Here is an 18,288-nt window from a genome sequence, read left to right as displayed (position 1 = left end):
GGGGATTGCATTTTAGTCCCACAAGTTAACCCCTTTGTGTTTGTGATCCCGTTATTATTGATTTCACCACATTGCATCTCATAATTAAAATATTTTTTAAATTTTAGTCACAAACTTTATTTCCGTAAAATTTATGACAAAAACAATAGCCGACACCCTTCAACACTTAATGGAGCTCGACTGCACCTGATGTGTCCGTCATAGATTTAATGGGAAATAAGGCTTGGGATTAAAATTGCAAAAATAATTTAGTTATGGGATGAAATGTGGTGAAACCAATAATAATGGGAGCAAATTCATAAAAAGACTAATTTATTAGACGTAAAATGCAATTTCTTGAACTTTCGTTTCCGAGATGGAGTATCAAATTTTATCATTTCTGAGGAAATATTTTGGGTGCATTCTCAAGATAAAAAGGCTTAATATCTTTAGCGGCGAAGAAGGGACGGTTGCTCTTGTCCGGAGCAGCCGGCATAGCTGTCGCGAGACCGCCAGCGCTTGTTCCCGCTATGACATCAAAGTAGTCGGCCAGGCGTGCATCTTCACCACCTAATTTCTGGGACAAAAGCAAAAATCATTGTTATTACCATGGGACAAAAGCAAAAATAGGATGATATAGATAACTATTAATTAAATTATTGTTTAGGAGTGAAATTGAATAGATAGTCAATGAATAATTCCGCACACATAGATGTCATCTATCTATACTACATTAAAAAAAAAAAAAAAACCTTTCACACTCATAACTGACGGTTAACGACACTGTTGTACCAATTTTTTGTAAAGTTAAAAATGTTTTTCGATCGATAAAGTACCTAATTTATTTAAAATTTCAAATTTACATTAATTGATAAATTTAACAAATCAAGACAAACATTTACCATATTTTGGCCCATCTAGGAGATGGGCGAAAAATAAAACCAAACACTATGTACAAAAATAAAACCAAACACTATGATTGAGATTGGCAAGAAAACCAAGACAATGGCAGAAATTCAAATTTAAAATAAATTAAAAAATTTTGTATCAAATTCGTCCCAATAATATCCCAAAAAGTAGCTTAATTTTAATAGACGATATATCGACAGTAGGATATAAATAACTATTGGTTATGATTTTAATAGTTATGAACTAAAAACTATGATAAATAAAATAGATGCAAAAATATAAATATTTCACCAAGAAAAAATTATTTGTGAGCTCAGAGCTATGATAAAAATATTTATTAAAAATATTTGCCATAAGCCATAACAAATATTTTGGTTAATGACTATTTGCCAATAACCGTTGCATAGCCGTGGTTAATGACTATTTGCTAAGGTTATTTGTTTTTAACCATCACAATTAGTCATGGATAAATATTGCATTTTTTATAGTACAACATTGTTATTTTAATTCTTAAATGTCGTTATAATACGACTTCATGTTTAAATATTAACCATAATAATCCATCTCAAATGTATTTTAATTCTTAAAATAACTTGGGACAGTTTTTGACGATATTTTCATCACAAAATATAGATCACAATTTTTTCAACTAACTTTAGGACAAACTTTTCGTTGGATTTTTTGACGACAATATATCAAAATTTTCTATTCAAAATCTGTCGTAAATCCAAAATCCGTCCCAAATTTCGTTTTTCCACAGCACTAATGGACCGTTTGAAAACCGTTACAAATATTACCAAAAAAAATGCTTCTCCGTTTGAAATTCCGTCAGAAAAATTTTTCTAAGTCACTTGTTGAAACTGTCTTCCCTTGTCCCAAAATTGTCGAAAACTTTATTTGCGATGAACTTCCATTAGAAATTCCATCCCAACAAAGCCTTTCTTTGCCCCCCTTTTCTAGTGATCAATTCAATCAATAAACTCAAAATTATAATAAACTGATATTGAAATAACCTTATATTAATTGAGATACATACTCATTATGATACTCATATTGAATCAGATAAATACCTACAAATCTGATGGGACTCGAATCCATTAATATTTAACAAAAAACATAGTTCAAAAAAATTAAAATAAAAAGATTTGAAATTCTTTATATTCAAAATTAGGCAAACAAGTATAAAATATTTTCTGTTATACATTTGAAATCCATAATCGAATACAACCTAGCTAAGGTTCCCCCTATTCACTAATCGAGATTCATGACAAAGAGCGAGGTTGTAGATTCGAGTTTTACCAATATAATATATGCTTATACTTTTATAATAATTTATTCTTTATTCACTTTGAGTTTAGTTTGAATTGCATTATATCAATCTTTTAAATTTAAATAATATAATGAATTATTAAAAAAAGAAAAAAAAATTAGTACTCGAGATCCAAAAACATCAGTGAATCAGCATACCAAAATTCCATAACATACCTAATAAAATGGGCAGGTTATAAAAAGACACCAGCTTCAGTCCAATCAATCTGAATCTGACTGAAATTGCAACATGATAAAAAATAATTGCTTTTCCCTTATCCCTTATTATGCAAGCTTTTCGCATAACGTGTTTTTGTGATCACTAACGTTAAGGTCTTACAATTAAAAAGTCGTGAATTTGAATTTTATAGATATACGTGGGTTTGTAATTTAATTACTTTTAATCGTACACACTTGTTTACTTTAATATGTTGGTTGATTTAAAAATATTAATGTATTAAATTAGTACTCGAGTTTTAAATTTACTCATATAGCGACGAACTATTTTGATGAGAGCGATAAAAAAACTAGACACACATCCAACAAGTGAAACTCAAAGTTTCCGACACCCTCTTACTGCTATGAGTCCGCCTTAAAATCTAATTTGTTTATCACTGGATCAACAACTTGTTGGTAAGGAGGCAGAGGTAGAGCATGGACTTGGTTGTGAGTCATCATCAATAAGTTTCTGTTTGGAGGGATTCACTTTATGTAAAGTATGTCATAAACAATCAAAATTATTCACAAATGGGGGAGTTGGTGGTGTGGAGTTAATTATGTTTATTTATTTTCTACTTTTTCAGTTTTATATTTAATTTTTAGGTCAATTACGGACACCCTCCTCATGTTTGATGAAGTTATGTAATCATTGGATAGAGGTTTGTAATTGTCAACTTTGTTTTTGTTGATTTTTTTTTTAAAATAAAATATTGTAAAAAAATCGAATAAAAGTAGATGAAAAATTTTAAATAATTATAAAGAGAAAATCATTCACTTAATTCATAAAATTTTAAAAAATAAATAAGCTTATAGTTTTTAACGCACAACGATATTTTAATCAATTCATCATATAAAATATATAAAAACGATAATATGTTAGACGATTGTTAAAATCTATATTATACCAAAATGTCAGAGGAGTTCATCACTCTAACTTCAAATAAAAAAGGAAAGTGGAGGAAGGCTGCTAAGACAACAGTGCGTAGGAATTGTTTGTATTCCATTCCATATTCTTACATCATAATAAGCCAATAAGTAGACAACAAATGATGATGCGCCACCCCATCTTCCAATTCTCATAAATAACTTCTTTACTTGTGCAAATTATGACTGACTTTGATATTGCACCCACCAACAAATGTCCCCTCGAAAAAGTACTTTGACTAATTAATTTATTTGTTTTTTTTTTTCATTATTTTTGAAAATTAATTAAAAGTACATAATTTAGCGTATTTCAATTTGATGAATTATATTTTCGTTTCATAATACAGACCCGACACATTTTCAACCGTATTACTTACGGAATTGTTAAAAATATATAGTCTCATAACTTATACGGAATCTCATTTTCGATTTTTCTGCCAAGTTCAATTTGAAAATGAACTGAAAAAACACCATGTGACCTTCCTGTTATTATTTCCGTCAATTTTTGTTACAAAACTAAAAATAAGAATTTCTTTAATTCAAGAGTCTATTTTCGAGAATTTTATAAGTAAATGTGACAAAAACAATCAGAAATTAAATTACGGAACAAAAAATATCATTTTCTTTATTTTAATTTACTTTTTTAATACAAAACACAAAATCAAATATATTAAAAACACGTGCATATATATATATATATATATCTTAATTTCTCATTGTATTTACCAAAAAAAACATGAAAAACACCTAAAAAAATATCAATTGATTAGTCTTGTCTGTTTGGACTATAAATTTGGCAGTGCGAGCTGTTTACGTACATTGCTACTTCTACGATGATGAAGTAGCAAAATCCAAATTGAAAAGGTCTAGTTAGGTTAATGATAAAATCGAATAGCCAACTCAGCTTTTTTTTATTATTATTATTTATTTTCAAATGCAAACATCGAAATTCGAATACAAAACTTTCTATAAAAACAATTTATAGTAAATTATATTTTGTCATTTGAACTATGCATAATTTTACACTTTGGTATTTGTTTTTTTTTTTTGGTCAACTTATCATCTCAATTTTGTGAAATTTGCACTTTGCCATATATAATCATTTTTTTCTTGATTTTTTTGCCTGAAAACTATCGCATATTGTACATATGTAAAAATACCGCATCATGCAGCCTTTAAATATCACTGTACATTGTATGTAATGTTTTTCGACAAAAAATTTAGTGAAAAAACAGTTATGAATGATAAAGTGCAAAACTTCATAAAATTAACATAAAATAAAATTTAGATGTCAAAATATAAAAACGATTACAATTCAAATGACAAAATATAATTAACCCAAAATAAATCGAAACTATTGTCCTGATCCCTGGAGGCACAAATCAATTAAATTCTTGTTGATGGGGAATAAACTAATAAGAATAAAGAATCCAATCGTATTCCGATACGTGGAAAATGTCAAGCTAGAAAAAAAAGATTCTTCAATTTGTACGCGACATTGCTAATTCTATGATGTTGAAGCAATAATGTTCAAATCGAATAGTCAACTATACTTCAATTCCTGTTGGTGGAGAATAAAAGAATAAGGGATAATTAGATATACCTAAATTTTTTATAATTTGAAAAATTATATTTAGTACTCTTAAAACTTATTTTTGTCTAATAAATAAATCCTCATATTAATCAAAATTCACTGAATATGCTAACATTAACAAAAACAACTCGATAAAATGTCATGTTTACACCACTGATTGATTTATTACTAAATTATTGTATGTCAAATGAAATTTTTTTATGATAATTTATATACATTTTCACAAGTTGATGCATGCGAAGATGTATATTTTCATCATTATAAGGATAATTTAGTTAGAAAAAGTTTGTTTGACCCATAATAAGTCAATTGATAGTAAATATCAATTTTCATTCAGTTTTTTCTGTTCTTATCGACAAATTTAATGAATTTTGATTAGCTGAGGTTTCTATTTGTTAGACAGATACAAACTTCAAGAATATTAAATGTAATATTTGAAACCACAAAAAATCTACATGCAAATAACATCAAATTTCAAGAAATAAGAATATAATTATCCCAAAGAATAAAGACAACCATGTCAAAAACACTCCCAACACATAGTAAATGTCTGAGTTAGAAATTTCTCTTCTTCAATCCAGTTGAAAGGTTCATCTTACAATGATCCGAATGTCTATTTATATTACTTCAAACATTTAACAGGGGCTGTAAAAATCACTGTTACTGCTCAATTAATTATCAATATATGGCCGACATGCTTTTGTCAAGGTCAATTTAGTAAATAGATATGATCTTGAAAGTGTGTGGTCTCTTTTCAATCTTATTTCGTGGAAATGAACTTTTTGTTGTCCGATATATATTTCCACCGTTGCTTGTGGAGGGTGAAAAAAAGTTAAAAAATATTTTATTTTATTTTAGGTATTATTAGAATTTAAATATGCGACATGTTGAACTGACCCATCACGTGCTCGCCATCACACCTATTCATTTATTTAACATTGTAAATAATTTACTAAGACTAAACTTTCTCTTCTACACTTGAAAAAACAAGAATCATACCAACTTTTCCTCCCTCACAAAGAGATTTTCTATAATTATGAATATTATTTTTGTTATTTAAAATATTATAAATATTTTTTTGAAATTAAGGACCGTTTAATTAATAAATATATCATACAATAAACTGTCACGATGAGGTATTTATTTGATAATAATTAATTTTGGGGGTACTTATAATATTTCAAATAATAAGAGGATATTTGTAATTAAAATTTTAAAAGAGTCTGTTGTAATTTACCTAATTTTTTTAATCACTTTTTGGAGCTGCGCACTGGTGTAACACTCATGTATGCATGTATTGTATTGGGCCTCACTTTGATGTGCTAATCACATATCAATGTTGATAAGGATCTGATAAGAAATTAAGGTGTCCAAAAGATAAGTTTATCCCTCATAGGATTTCAAATGCCTGAATAGGACTGAGATCTGCACATTTTTACCCATTTTGAAATCACTATCGTTGATCACTTAACACATGTAAGGCAGAGATTAGGATACACGGATCTGTACAAGTATAAACTTTTGGTACTGTAAATGTTCCAATATCTTTTGAGGCCAAGGTACGTTGATATTCTTTATCGTTTTCCTCCAATCTCTCACACAAATTAATTTAAGCATCGAAAAGTTTTGACTAAAAATCTTCCATCATTTGCTTATTTTCTTAAATTCCAACACTTAATTGGATTGAAACACTATCGAAAAGTCATCACGATCTCAAACCTAAGTAAAGTGTGTTGGTATGATATTGATGTGAAACAAATTATTGATAGGATCCACATGGACCAGACACAGTTCATTCCCACCCTAATTTTACTATACCGCAATCAATAAAAGGTCCAAATCCATGTTCTCAATCATTTTGGTCCCCTTCAGATATACCTCAACTTTGTGGTATAGTCTCTCCGTCTACCTCATTCTACGTTCATTCTTGAACATGGAAAGCTCGAAAGGTGAAGGACTAAACCAACCCCTGTTGTTAGAACCAAAAGACCTCGACAAAAACCACAAGAATGATGCAACCTGCACTGACACTAATACACTCCAAGAAAACAGCCTTCCCGCTAAGGTATGGGACGAAACGAAGCAGCTGTGGCACATTGTCGGCCCAACAGTCATTTCCCGGATTTCCAATGCCACCATGAACATCATCAGCCAATCATACGCTGGCCACCTTGGCGATCTAGAACTCGCTTCCGTTTCAATCGCCAACAACGTTATTGTCGGCTTCAACTGGGGCCTTCTGGTAAGAATAGCACCAAATCAATTAACTAAAATTCGTGTTACTTTCTGATGTTTGCTTCCTTCCGCTGACGACAATTCTCATGTCTTCAATCTCAGTTGGGAATGGCAAGTGCTCTGGAGACTCTATGCGGGCAAGCATTCGGAGCGAAAAAGTACAGCATGCTGGGAACATACATGCAAAGATCCTGGATTGTTCTCTTCTTGTGCTGTTTCCTTCTTCTCCCCTTATACGCCTTTGCAACCCCGATTCTGAAACTGTTGGGCCAACCCGACGACATCGCCCAGCAATCAGGCCACCTGGCGCTGTGGTTTATTCCGTTGCATTTCAGTTTCGCATTCCAGTTCCCGTTGCAGAGATTCCTGCAAAGCCAGCTGAAAACAGGCGTCCTGATTTGGGTTTCACTGTCGGCCCTGGTGATTCATGTGTTCCTGAATTGGGTTTTGGTGAGCAGGATTCAGCTTGGAGTTGTTGGAGTCGCCCTGTCTCTGGATATCTCGTGGTGGGTTCTGGTTTTGGGCATGTACTTGTACGTAGCTTGCGGCGGGTGCCCGCAGACCTGGACGGGGTTTTCTCTTCAAGCCTTTTCCGGGCTCCTGGAATTTCTCAAGCTCTCTGCTTCTTCTGGTGTCATGCTTTGGTCTCCATTTCTCTCCCTTTCTCATTTTTACACATACATATGTGAAAGACAAGTGTTTTCAGAACTCATGCCCAAACGAAAAAGAAAAACACCCACTCTCCCTCCAAGAAATATTACATTTGATCAATTGTTTCAAGTGAAAAACCATGATAAACAGCCATTACTCAGGACTACCGGGATGTTTTGTTTCAGCGGGATTTGGTTACATCTAAGACCATATGAAATGTTGATCCACCCTGAAGTTTTTGCATTGATTTATTTAACTGTGAATAATAATATTGATTTGTCATGATATTCACTGTAATATAATATAGAGAATAATCCATTTTATCAAAGTGCATTAATCATTTGTTTTTCTAAACATGAGTATATCTTGATGATGATTGTCTTTTTTTGTTCAGTTTGGAGAACTGGTACTACAGGATACTGATTGTAATGACTGGTTTCTTCGAAAATGCTAAATTGGCCGTGGATGCATTGTCAGTATGGTAAGAAAGGTTTATTTCTTGAAAACCATGTCCATCCGAATTTTTTTACCCAAATCGGGTTTAACTAAATCAATCATAAAACAAGTATGATACACTTATCATGTGATTGATTAATAAACTATACACCAATCACATTGCAAATGTATTGCACTTGTCAAATTTAATTTAGATTTGATCAAACCCGATTTGAATTAAATTTTCCATTCAGATATGTGACTGCGTGAACTCAATCTTTCCCCTCAATCTCAATCAATTTTGCAGTATGACTATCAATTCATGGGAGATGATGTTTGCACTCTCCTTTTTTGCTGGAATCGGGTAAGTATCATATTTCCGTTTCAACCTTTTCTATATCAACAAGTATTCATTTCTTACTTGGTGCGTGTAATAATTTTTCGTTTTCTGGTGAGAATAAGTTGCAAGAAAAATTATAGATTAAGTTGTAGTAAAAATGGAAGTGTTTGAAAACAAAAAATAACAGTAAAAAAAAAAAAAATCGTAGTTGGAGTATTAAAAAAAATAATTTAATATTTATAATTTGACCACTAAGTTGCATAAATTGATTAGGGTGTTGTTTACAAATTTTATTTTAAATTAACTTAATTTAAGCAGCTCAAACGCAGAAGCTCTAAAAACTATTTCCAATTTGCAGCTTTTCATCTAACCTGCTTAAATTAAGATTATTTTTTAAAATAAGCACTTATCAACTTATTATTGAAAATAAGCTGAAAAAAAATATTTTTATTTTACAGCTTCTATTTTTAACCTATTTAAAAATTAAGTTATTTTAAGTCAAAAGCATAAGCTACTTTCTATACCAACTTCTACGACTTATCGTAAAATTATAAATATGAGTTATATATTATCCAAAACACTCCAACTCCAACTTCTTTTTACTTTTCACTTTTAGTTCTAAATATTCCCAACTTTCACTACTGCTTAACTTATAATTTTCTTTATAACTTATCCGTCACAAAAGAAAAAAGTTATTACAAACACTCACCTCGTTCAAGTCTGAAGTTGTATGAATTATTTATAGAGTAAGAGTTGCAAATGAGCTGGGCGCTGGAAATGGGCGGGCAGCAAAATTTGCGACAAAAGTGTGCGTGGTGCAATCATCTCTAATAGGCTTATTCTTCTTCACCATCGTACTGATCTTCCGGGGCAAGCTAGCCTTCATATTCTCTTCCAGCACTCAAGTCGTCGGAGCAGTCGACAATCTTGCTTTCCTCTTAGCTTCCAGCATTCTTCTCAATAGCGTTCAGCCCGTTCTGTCAGGTACAAATTTGTCCTATCCCAAACCACGATTTAATAGTTTAGTTGGTGGAATTAAAATTTACAATCAGAAGGTCAAAGGTTCGAGTGCCACCAAATTATATATATTAATTTTTCTGAAAAGATGGCGTTTTTGGTTTCGCTTGATAGAGTGTGTTTTGTACTTTTGGTCCTATTCTTTATGAGCTTAGCACATTTAGTCCCATAGGCTAAAACATTGTAGCATTTGGGACGAAAGATATTTTTAACTTTTTATCCTATGGGACCAAATGTATCACAATTTTTATCTTATGGGACCAAAAATAATAAATTTTTTTATTTTATGGGACAAAAAATACTATAATTTTTTTTTTTATTTTATGGGACCAAATTTGACAAGCCCATTATTATTGGGATAAAGAATACAACACGCTCTATCGTGTGAGACCAAAAATGTAACTTTTTCATTTATTTTAATAGTAATTGTTAGTCTACTGTAATAATAGTTATTATGAATTATTTAATTATTTACATTTGATATTAATAATTAACGTATATTAATTATTGATAATTGAAATTTATGATGTAATGATAACTAACTCACTCAAACAAAAAAAAAAAAAAAGGGGGGGGAAAATGTTCTACCCTCATGTAGAAAAAGAGAAAAAACATACTATTAATGCATCATAACGCGAAAGAACTTCATTATTCTACTGTAATAGTTTTGGTATTTGGTTAGGGGTGGCTGTTGGATCCGGATGGCAATCGTCAGTCGCATGGATAAACATCTTTTGCTACTACATCGTCGGCCTCCCGGTCGGACTTCTCATGGGTTGGGGCTTCCATTTGGGAACTGCGGTATCTTACCTATACTATGTATTATTGAATATAGCTCAATTTTGGTCTATTATTTTTAACTTTCCAACTGATAACCATCTTTGGTAACGACTTGTTTGTAGGGTTTTTTCTCATACATTTATGTTTTTATATTGATATATTATCTTATTTTAGCTTATATATATTTTAGGCAATTATTAACTCTATCAAAAATAAATAAATATAATTTACAAAAATATTTTCCTTTAAATACTTAAAAAAAATTATGTTCATATATAAAATATGTCACACTTACTAATTTTCATTTAACACATCATATGATTCATTCAAATTTCATTACTAGTAGTTCAAAATTGTGTTCACTTTATTTTTTTTTAAAATAATATTATTCTATTTGTTGCTTCATTCACTTAAAAGTTCAATAGTAGGTGCATTAAAATCAATCAAAAATTATATTTGGTTTTATATATAAATGTAAAATAATTTAACATTATTGAGGCTTACGACTCGACTCGATCGGTGCCTCCATTAAACGAGCTATTCTCCATTCTGGATTTTGTATAGCCATCAAAATTTTGTATTGAAAAATCACCTCGCTGAGAAGAGAAAATTTTGATTGGAGCTTATAAACTATTTAAATTTTTTATTTTCAATTAATATATAACGATTTTCTACCTCGATTGATTGTATTCAAAAAATAAAATTAAATACGCACATCCTGTGGGGTACCAGTACTGATGATTAATTTGTCTTGTCTCTGTATGCATCAACAGGGGATCTGGGCAGGAATGGTCTTTGGTGGAACTGCAGTACAAACCCTGATATTGTCCATCATGACAGCAAGAACAAATTGGGAAGTGGAGGTACGCAATGCTGATGTGAAAGTTGCTACTTAACTAGTGCGCTTTCAAATATAGAGTTCTAAATGCACATAATTACAACGACTTTCAGGTTGAGAAGGCCGATAGTCGTGTCAAAAGGTGGTCAATTTCTGATGTGGAGTCTCACCAGTGACCGGATGATCAATCATGATATTTCCATTTTCAACGGACATGATTCGATGCCAACTTTATGCACCAATATTCTTCATTAATGTGGTTAGTGTAATGATTATTTTCTTTTATAATAATTATGGGGCCCTTTCTGTAATATTAGATTAGAAACACGAGGAGGATTAATATTTTAGTTGAAACGAGTTCACTTTATTACATCATATGTACACACAATATTTACGTACCATATACATTTCTGGACCTCTTGTTATATCAAACTAGAAATATAACTACACAAGCAGATATTATTCTCCAAACCTATAATCTTCTTCAATGGGTCGGAACTTTTCCGGTCAGGAAAAAGGACTAATTTGATATTTTTATAAATTTAAAAAAATTAAAGTGTGAAAAAAAGTAATTTACTAGTGCATAATAATTAAAATTTAAAATGAATAATATATGAGTAACATTTATATGCTAATTCAAATTTCAAATAAAAATATAATTAGAATAAATATAATGAATTAAAAGTATTGTTGAAAATTTTAAATTGTGTAATTTCCGATTAATTAATTTTATTTTAATATTAATGTTAGATAATTATTTTTAGATTGTAATTTTCTTCCACTATATAATCGTTTAAAGAATAACATGATTAATTTTATTAAATTGCAACTTTTTATACAACATTCATGATAAGGTATTTTGACTAATTGACTTTATTTCAATGTTGGATTTTTATAAATTATATTTTAATTTATTCCAATACAAATTATTAAACATAATAATTAGTAAATACAATTTTAATTGAAAAAACTTAAACATTTTTTTTAAATAATTTCAATTAAATTTAGAAGTGAATTACAAATAACAAAACTTTCAAATTAACACAAATTATTATCAATTTTTTTATGAATATAATTGTATATACTAACATTTCAATAATATAAATATAAGCAAAATGATGAACTTAATGCATTTTATAATTAATAAGTGATATAATCACCTCTAAATACACAATTGCAACACACATGATCCATACGTTCTAATTTGAAAAACAGAGTATTATTCTTTTTCCTCTGCTCCTTCCTTTCACTTTCCCCTGGTTGAATCAATTTCATTCTTGTTTAATTATTTCTTGATTTTATATTTTCTGGGATCAAATATGAACGTATCTAGACTATTATTCTTGGCTCAATTTTTCCATATTGAATTTAGCCCCCCACATATTTTTTTTATCCTAGATAAAATTATAGTAAATATTAATTAATTGTGGTCAAAATTAAAATATCCACATTAGTTTAGCCTGATATGTCACATACAGGCTCTTTTTGTTTCGTAGTAGAATATATTTTTCGCACGACTAAGGTTTTCGAATTGATTTAGTATGACCATGTGTCACAGACATACTTTTTTGTCTTGCTGCGGAATATATTTTTCGTTCGTGTGACATCCCAAATTACACCCAACCACGGCATCTCATACGCCCAACCTTTTACCAGGCTTCTACCATTTTGAGTCTTAATCCATCAAATGTCTTTGACATTTGAAGCTCACTAACATGATATATGAAACCCTCCTGGTGCGGTACTTTTTGCCTGAGAACTTGGTTATCCACAATGCCCATATTTGCTAAGGCACACAGCTCTTACTCCCTTGTGTGTTTTCATATCCGATCTCAAGTAGCTAGTTTGTCATCACGTATCTCAACTACAATCTTGGATCTATCCAATTCATTCCTCGATGGCAAGGAGCAACCTCACTCTCCTTCAGTATCCATCGATGCTTCCACAACGTCTATCTCATGCCCAATGCTCACTTAATGTATCCTTGGCGGTCTTTGCCATGCCCGTTTTTTATGCCTCACCCGAGTAGGAACACATTATAAATTCGAGACTCATTCAGTATGCCAACATCTCACATTGATCCGCCACGATATGCCCAACATGTTTTCTTGTCTGTTGACATAGCTTCTCAACTTGGCCACAGCGCCGCGGCATCCGATGACAGTATATCTTAGCCAACGGAACCCCGCACAAGGCTAGAATTCAATAACGCATGCCACGAGTTAGCTCACGAGGCATTAGAGCTTGTCTCAATTAGTGGTGGGCGTGGGTCGGGTATTTCGGATCGAATACCCGACTTTATCGGGTAGTATATTTGACTACCCAACACAAACTGATAAAATCAGGTACTCAAAATCGGATATCCGATTCTTTTTGGTTTATTTAAATGTGAAGAACAGTAGAAACATCAAATATATATTGAAAAGCATGTATTTTTTTTTTTTGAAAATTTTATACTTATAAATTGTAATTTGTACGCATAGTTTGAGTTTATTTTTAAAATAATATTCAAAAAATTAATTTAGATTATGGTTTCAATTTGTTAAGTTAAAAAATAGTATAACATCACAATTAATTTAAATTAATAAATAAAATAATCTAATTCATTTAGATCAACCAACTCATGTATCATTCTCTTTTTATTTTATTATTTTATTAGTAACAATAAATAATTTTATTTTCTATTTTTTATTTTTAATTATATGTTGGGCACCCGATTAACCCAATTGGATATTTAACTCTACCCAATAATCGACCTGATATATTCAAAATCAAAATTATAAAATTTACCTGACCCGATTTACCCGGTCCAAACACCCACCCTTAGTCTCGATTGTTCATTTTGTCTAAAGGTGTTCTCTAGAATTCCCGTAGTCCATATCAACATTGCATCCACATCAAGCCTCTTGGCACCTATGGACCCAATCCCGGCCCTCCCGGCTCTATGCCGTCTGTTTGGTTCTCTTTTTACCTGAGGTTCTAAACACTCATTTGATATACCTAAAGCTGGCTCTTAAAAGCCCCCACATGTCTCAAAAGTTTGCTCATTTAGTAGCTTGCTGCATGGGGAGGGATAGCTGAAACTCACCATGCATGCCCACCTTTATAATAGGCATAATAATATTTCCACTTGTTCTAGTAGTAGATATTGAAATGACTTGTGAGTGCACCTTTTTCACATCTCGTTCTTCCGACCTCCAATGAGATGTTAAAAAGGTGCACTGCTAAGTCATTTTGATATCTACTGTTGCAATAAGTAAAAATAGTTTTACACCTATTATCCTCACATAGTTTGTCTGCTGATGTAAAAAATCTTCCAATGAGGTCATTTGCTGAACAACTCCTTAACTTCGCTAATTCTGCCAGTTGTTTTAGGTTTTAGGTGTGATAAAGTGCTTCATTTTGATTTAAGTTGTTTGCTTACATAGCCTAACGTGATGACATACTTAGCCCCTTTTATGAATGTATAATCATTTTTTGTGAGAGAACTTGAATATGTACAACGCGAGGATAGATTAGTTACATAAACAATCTATTTGAAAATATTGCTTGAAAACCAAATTTTGTCAAATTATCCTGGTTTATCAATATTTGATAGGATAAAGATTTTGATTTGCAATATTATGTAGTAATTTGTAGTACTCAAATATTCTTATTATTTTACTAATTTTTATATAATATATGTATTTCATATCGCTTGACAATATCCCAATACGTTGCGACCAATGTAGAAAAATAACCATCAATATTATCGCCAATACCACGACTTTGAACCACAAAACCTCAAGGGAGTTCCCATTCAAACAGTATTGCAATTCCTAAATTGTAAGAGTCTCTTCCCTAGCCACTTGTGCATCTTCATGTGTGCCAGCATTCGTTTGTTGTCTGTACGTCCATCATATGCCATTATCGCTACTCTTGACTAAGACGGGACCGCTAACACCGTAGTAAAAAGTGTAAATACCATAATTTTTAAACCATTATCATTTATAATATAGTTGTGATAATTAAGAGGCCTATATCTAAAATTATGTGGTGACAAATTGAGTAAATCTTGAGTGATAGGAAACGGAGAGCTGTCCAGTGGGTTACAGCTGCAATTTTCACAAAGTTGGAATTCGGTTCTTCTGCCAAAGCTTTATTTCATGTCAACCCTTTTGGAAAAGCATAAGAATATATGTATATGGAAACAACCAAAATTAAATATATATATATATATATATATTGTCATTAAATTACCACCTCCAGAATGGGTGTTTCAGAAGTGCCATCCAAATTTGCCCCAAGTTTCACTACAAACAAAAAAAAAATTATTCCTACATTTTATTCTGATTTAACAAAAAAAAAATTATTCCTACATTATAAATGATTATGATTTAATTAAAAATTATATGAAAAATCAATACTATCTTCGACGGATAACATTTATGTGGTCAAAATTATTTGCTATAATTTTAAACTATGATAAATTTTTTGCTTCGCCTACAAAAATAACGACTAATAGCCATTATCTAACCGTGGTAAATTAGCATTTGATATAATTTTGTATTTTTAACTATGATAATCAACAATGATAAAAAATAATACTTGTTCAAGTGCATGTTGTTTGATCAAGAAATCTAGTACCTAGAAACAACAAAATGAATAAACATGTACGACCTAGAAATGTATTCCTTTTTCTTGAATTTTCATATGTTCTTTTGGCTAATTTCCTCTTCAACAACGTTCCTAATAAAAAAAAATTCCATTTCTTTCTATAGATCTGTTTGCTAGTATAATCAAAATATAAAATATATTAATTAATTCAGAATAAAAAGAAATAAATCCTCAAAATATTGATCAACTTGTAAAAAATTGTCCTAATATATAAACAAATTTAAATAAATTAATAAAAAACTAAATTTTATAAGTAACAATATAACTTGCTTATTTTGAATCCAATGATGTTCATTAGTGTTTATCTCTTTTCATCTTAATTCTCGGTAACATCTTCTTGATTCTCATAATGGATTTTGTCATGTACGTTTTTTTCAAATTTTTAAGAGGTTTTTCGTTATTATACTATAAAAAAAAATAGAATTTGTAATGATTTTTTTGAAATGACCTTTATAGCAACTTTAGAAAGAAAAACAATTGTTGACGTCTCGTTTTTTGCCAAACAATTTCGTACTTTTTCCAGATAATAATATAGATTTACCATAAACCCTTTTTCTTTCTCTTTTTTCTTTTTCTCTTTCGGGATAAAATTCAGACAGGAAACATCATTTGCAAGCACGTTGGAATCCTTTTGACAACTGTGGCAGAACATACGAGTTTCTGCTAGTGCACTCATTATAATAATCGAAGCGGCGAAAATGCCAAAATTCTCCATCTGGGAAGACATCATTTAATCAAGATATATATAGCATCCATTTATTTATGTACACTTGAAATGACTTTAAACAGCTCCATAGGCATCACCAATGAATAACAATGATTACAATAATTAATAATATAAATAATAATAATGATCAGCCACCAATTCTAATTTACATTAAATTTGTCAAATTTGAATCAATTATATGCCAAATGTAATTCACTTAAGTAGTTTGTATACAATTTTAAAAAAGTGATTAATTATATGACAAATATATTATATTTACTTTGCGATTCATTTGATTCGATCTGACCAGATATTAAATAAGAATTTCTCCAGGAAAAACTCAGACTGTATGTGTCTTTACCGCTATAACTGAAGTGGGATCGTTCTTCACAAGGCGATCGAACCACAAAAACACACAACACCAAAACCCCCGAATTTTCCCATGTCTTGAACAATGCCTGCAGAAACGTGCGCAGGCCACAAGGTGTGTATGTTCATATTCTACGCTTTTTTAGTGTGTGTTTCTTGAACTCCAACTTCTAACTTTCTATATGCTTTCATGAAAAGGCTTCTCTCTTGAATAGATATCGCTCTTTCAGCTCTTCCCTTTTTAGATGTCAATAAATATACAATATCATCCTTTCAAGATCTTATTGCCGATATATCTCCTCTAGAAAGGCACCGTTCATTGTCATTCACTCAAGATCACAAAAGCCTCATGGCATTTGCTTGTTGAATGGAGCAGCAGACCCTTACTCCATTTCTTCCTAAAGTCAGGAAAGGTCGAGTCATTAACTCATTAATCAACTAACTCAATAGCTCAATAGTCCATATAGTTTCATATGAATGTATTCTATAAGCAGGGAGGCTATGTTCGTGCCTTCCAACTAGGAAGTCGCTCTCTCCAGACTACATTATAAAGCATAATATTTCGTTCTTGCATCTCATCCGAGAGTAGTTCACTGAATAATTGTGTATAGTTATCAATAATAAAGTAAAGATAACGTTTTTTTTTTTATCCCTCTGATTTTACAACAGCTTTTTCCATAGAATTTGACTTGGTTTTTTCCCATGACCCATTCAATTCTCCTTATTTTTCTAACTGTTGATACATAAATTCAAGATAACCCAAAAACCCCAACTTCTTTTCTCCCACTTGCCCATCATTTTATGACTCTGATGGAATTTTTTGGATGGAGGCTACAGGTACTCAGCTTCTGCACTAACACTAAGTTCCTCAACTCTCTTTGATTTTCAGCTCTAAAAATCAAAAAAGAAATACAAATTAGCTTTTCATGTGACATTGATTTTGCGAGTAACTAGGTTTTCCTGTACACAGGATGTATTCTTGGCAAAGGCATCGAAAAGGTCTCCATTGATACTAAGAATGGTGGTCTTGATTTCTGCCGTGGTCTGTGGACTGTACATCTTTTCAATCTGTATAAACCAAACAGATTACAAATTCAGACAAGCTAAACCTCTGAAAATCCAAGTGATTGATCGACGGAATCGCAGTAATTGTAGGAACACGGGAATTCAAGAACCTGATCTGCGTTATGTACATTTTCCTGAGCCTGAGAGCTTCAGCAGGTTCACACGACTAGTTTCTTTCATGTCCAACTTTCGATCGGTGGGTCGATCATGATGCATGCAGCAGTTGGTGTGCGTTATTGCATTGATGATATGATGGTTGGTTG

General features: G+C 31.2%; 2 protein-coding genes across 2 annotated transcripts in view; both read left to right on the top strand.

Moving 5' to 3' along the window:
* LOC105166234 (protein DETOXIFICATION 27-like) lies at window positions 6,744–11,686 on the top strand. Its single transcript, XM_011085521.2, has 8 exons — window positions 6,744–7,175; window positions 7,271–7,812; window positions 8,214–8,300; window positions 8,562–8,618; window positions 9,340–9,578; window positions 10,294–10,412; window positions 11,165–11,254; window positions 11,343–11,686. The coding sequence occupies exons 1-8, from the start codon at window positions 6,777–6,779 to the stop codon at window positions 11,403–11,405; spliced, it is 1,596 nt and encodes a 531-aa protein (XP_011083823.1). The 5' UTR covers window positions 6,744–6,776; the 3' UTR covers window positions 11,406–11,686.
* LOC105166314 (nodulation protein H) overlaps window positions 16,956–18,288 on the top strand; it is a gene marked incomplete in the record, with an annotated part of 3,355 nt that continues 2,022 nt past the window's right edge. Inside the window, 2 exon segments of the mRNA XM_011085622.2 lie at window positions 16,956–17,075; window positions 17,931–18,181. Coding sequence (XP_011083924.2) covers window positions 17,046–17,075; window positions 17,931–18,181 — 281 coding nt within the window.

The sequence above is a fragment of the Sesamum indicum genome, linkage group LG7 (assembly GCF_000512975.1).
Source record: "Sesamum indicum cultivar Zhongzhi No. 13 linkage group LG7, S_indicum_v1.0, whole genome shotgun sequence".
NCBI lineage: Eukaryota > Viridiplantae > Streptophyta > Magnoliopsida > Lamiales > Pedaliaceae > Sesamum > Sesamum indicum.
The sequence above is the reverse complement of the archived record's forward strand: the minus strand, read 5'-3'. Positions and strand labels throughout refer to the sequence as shown.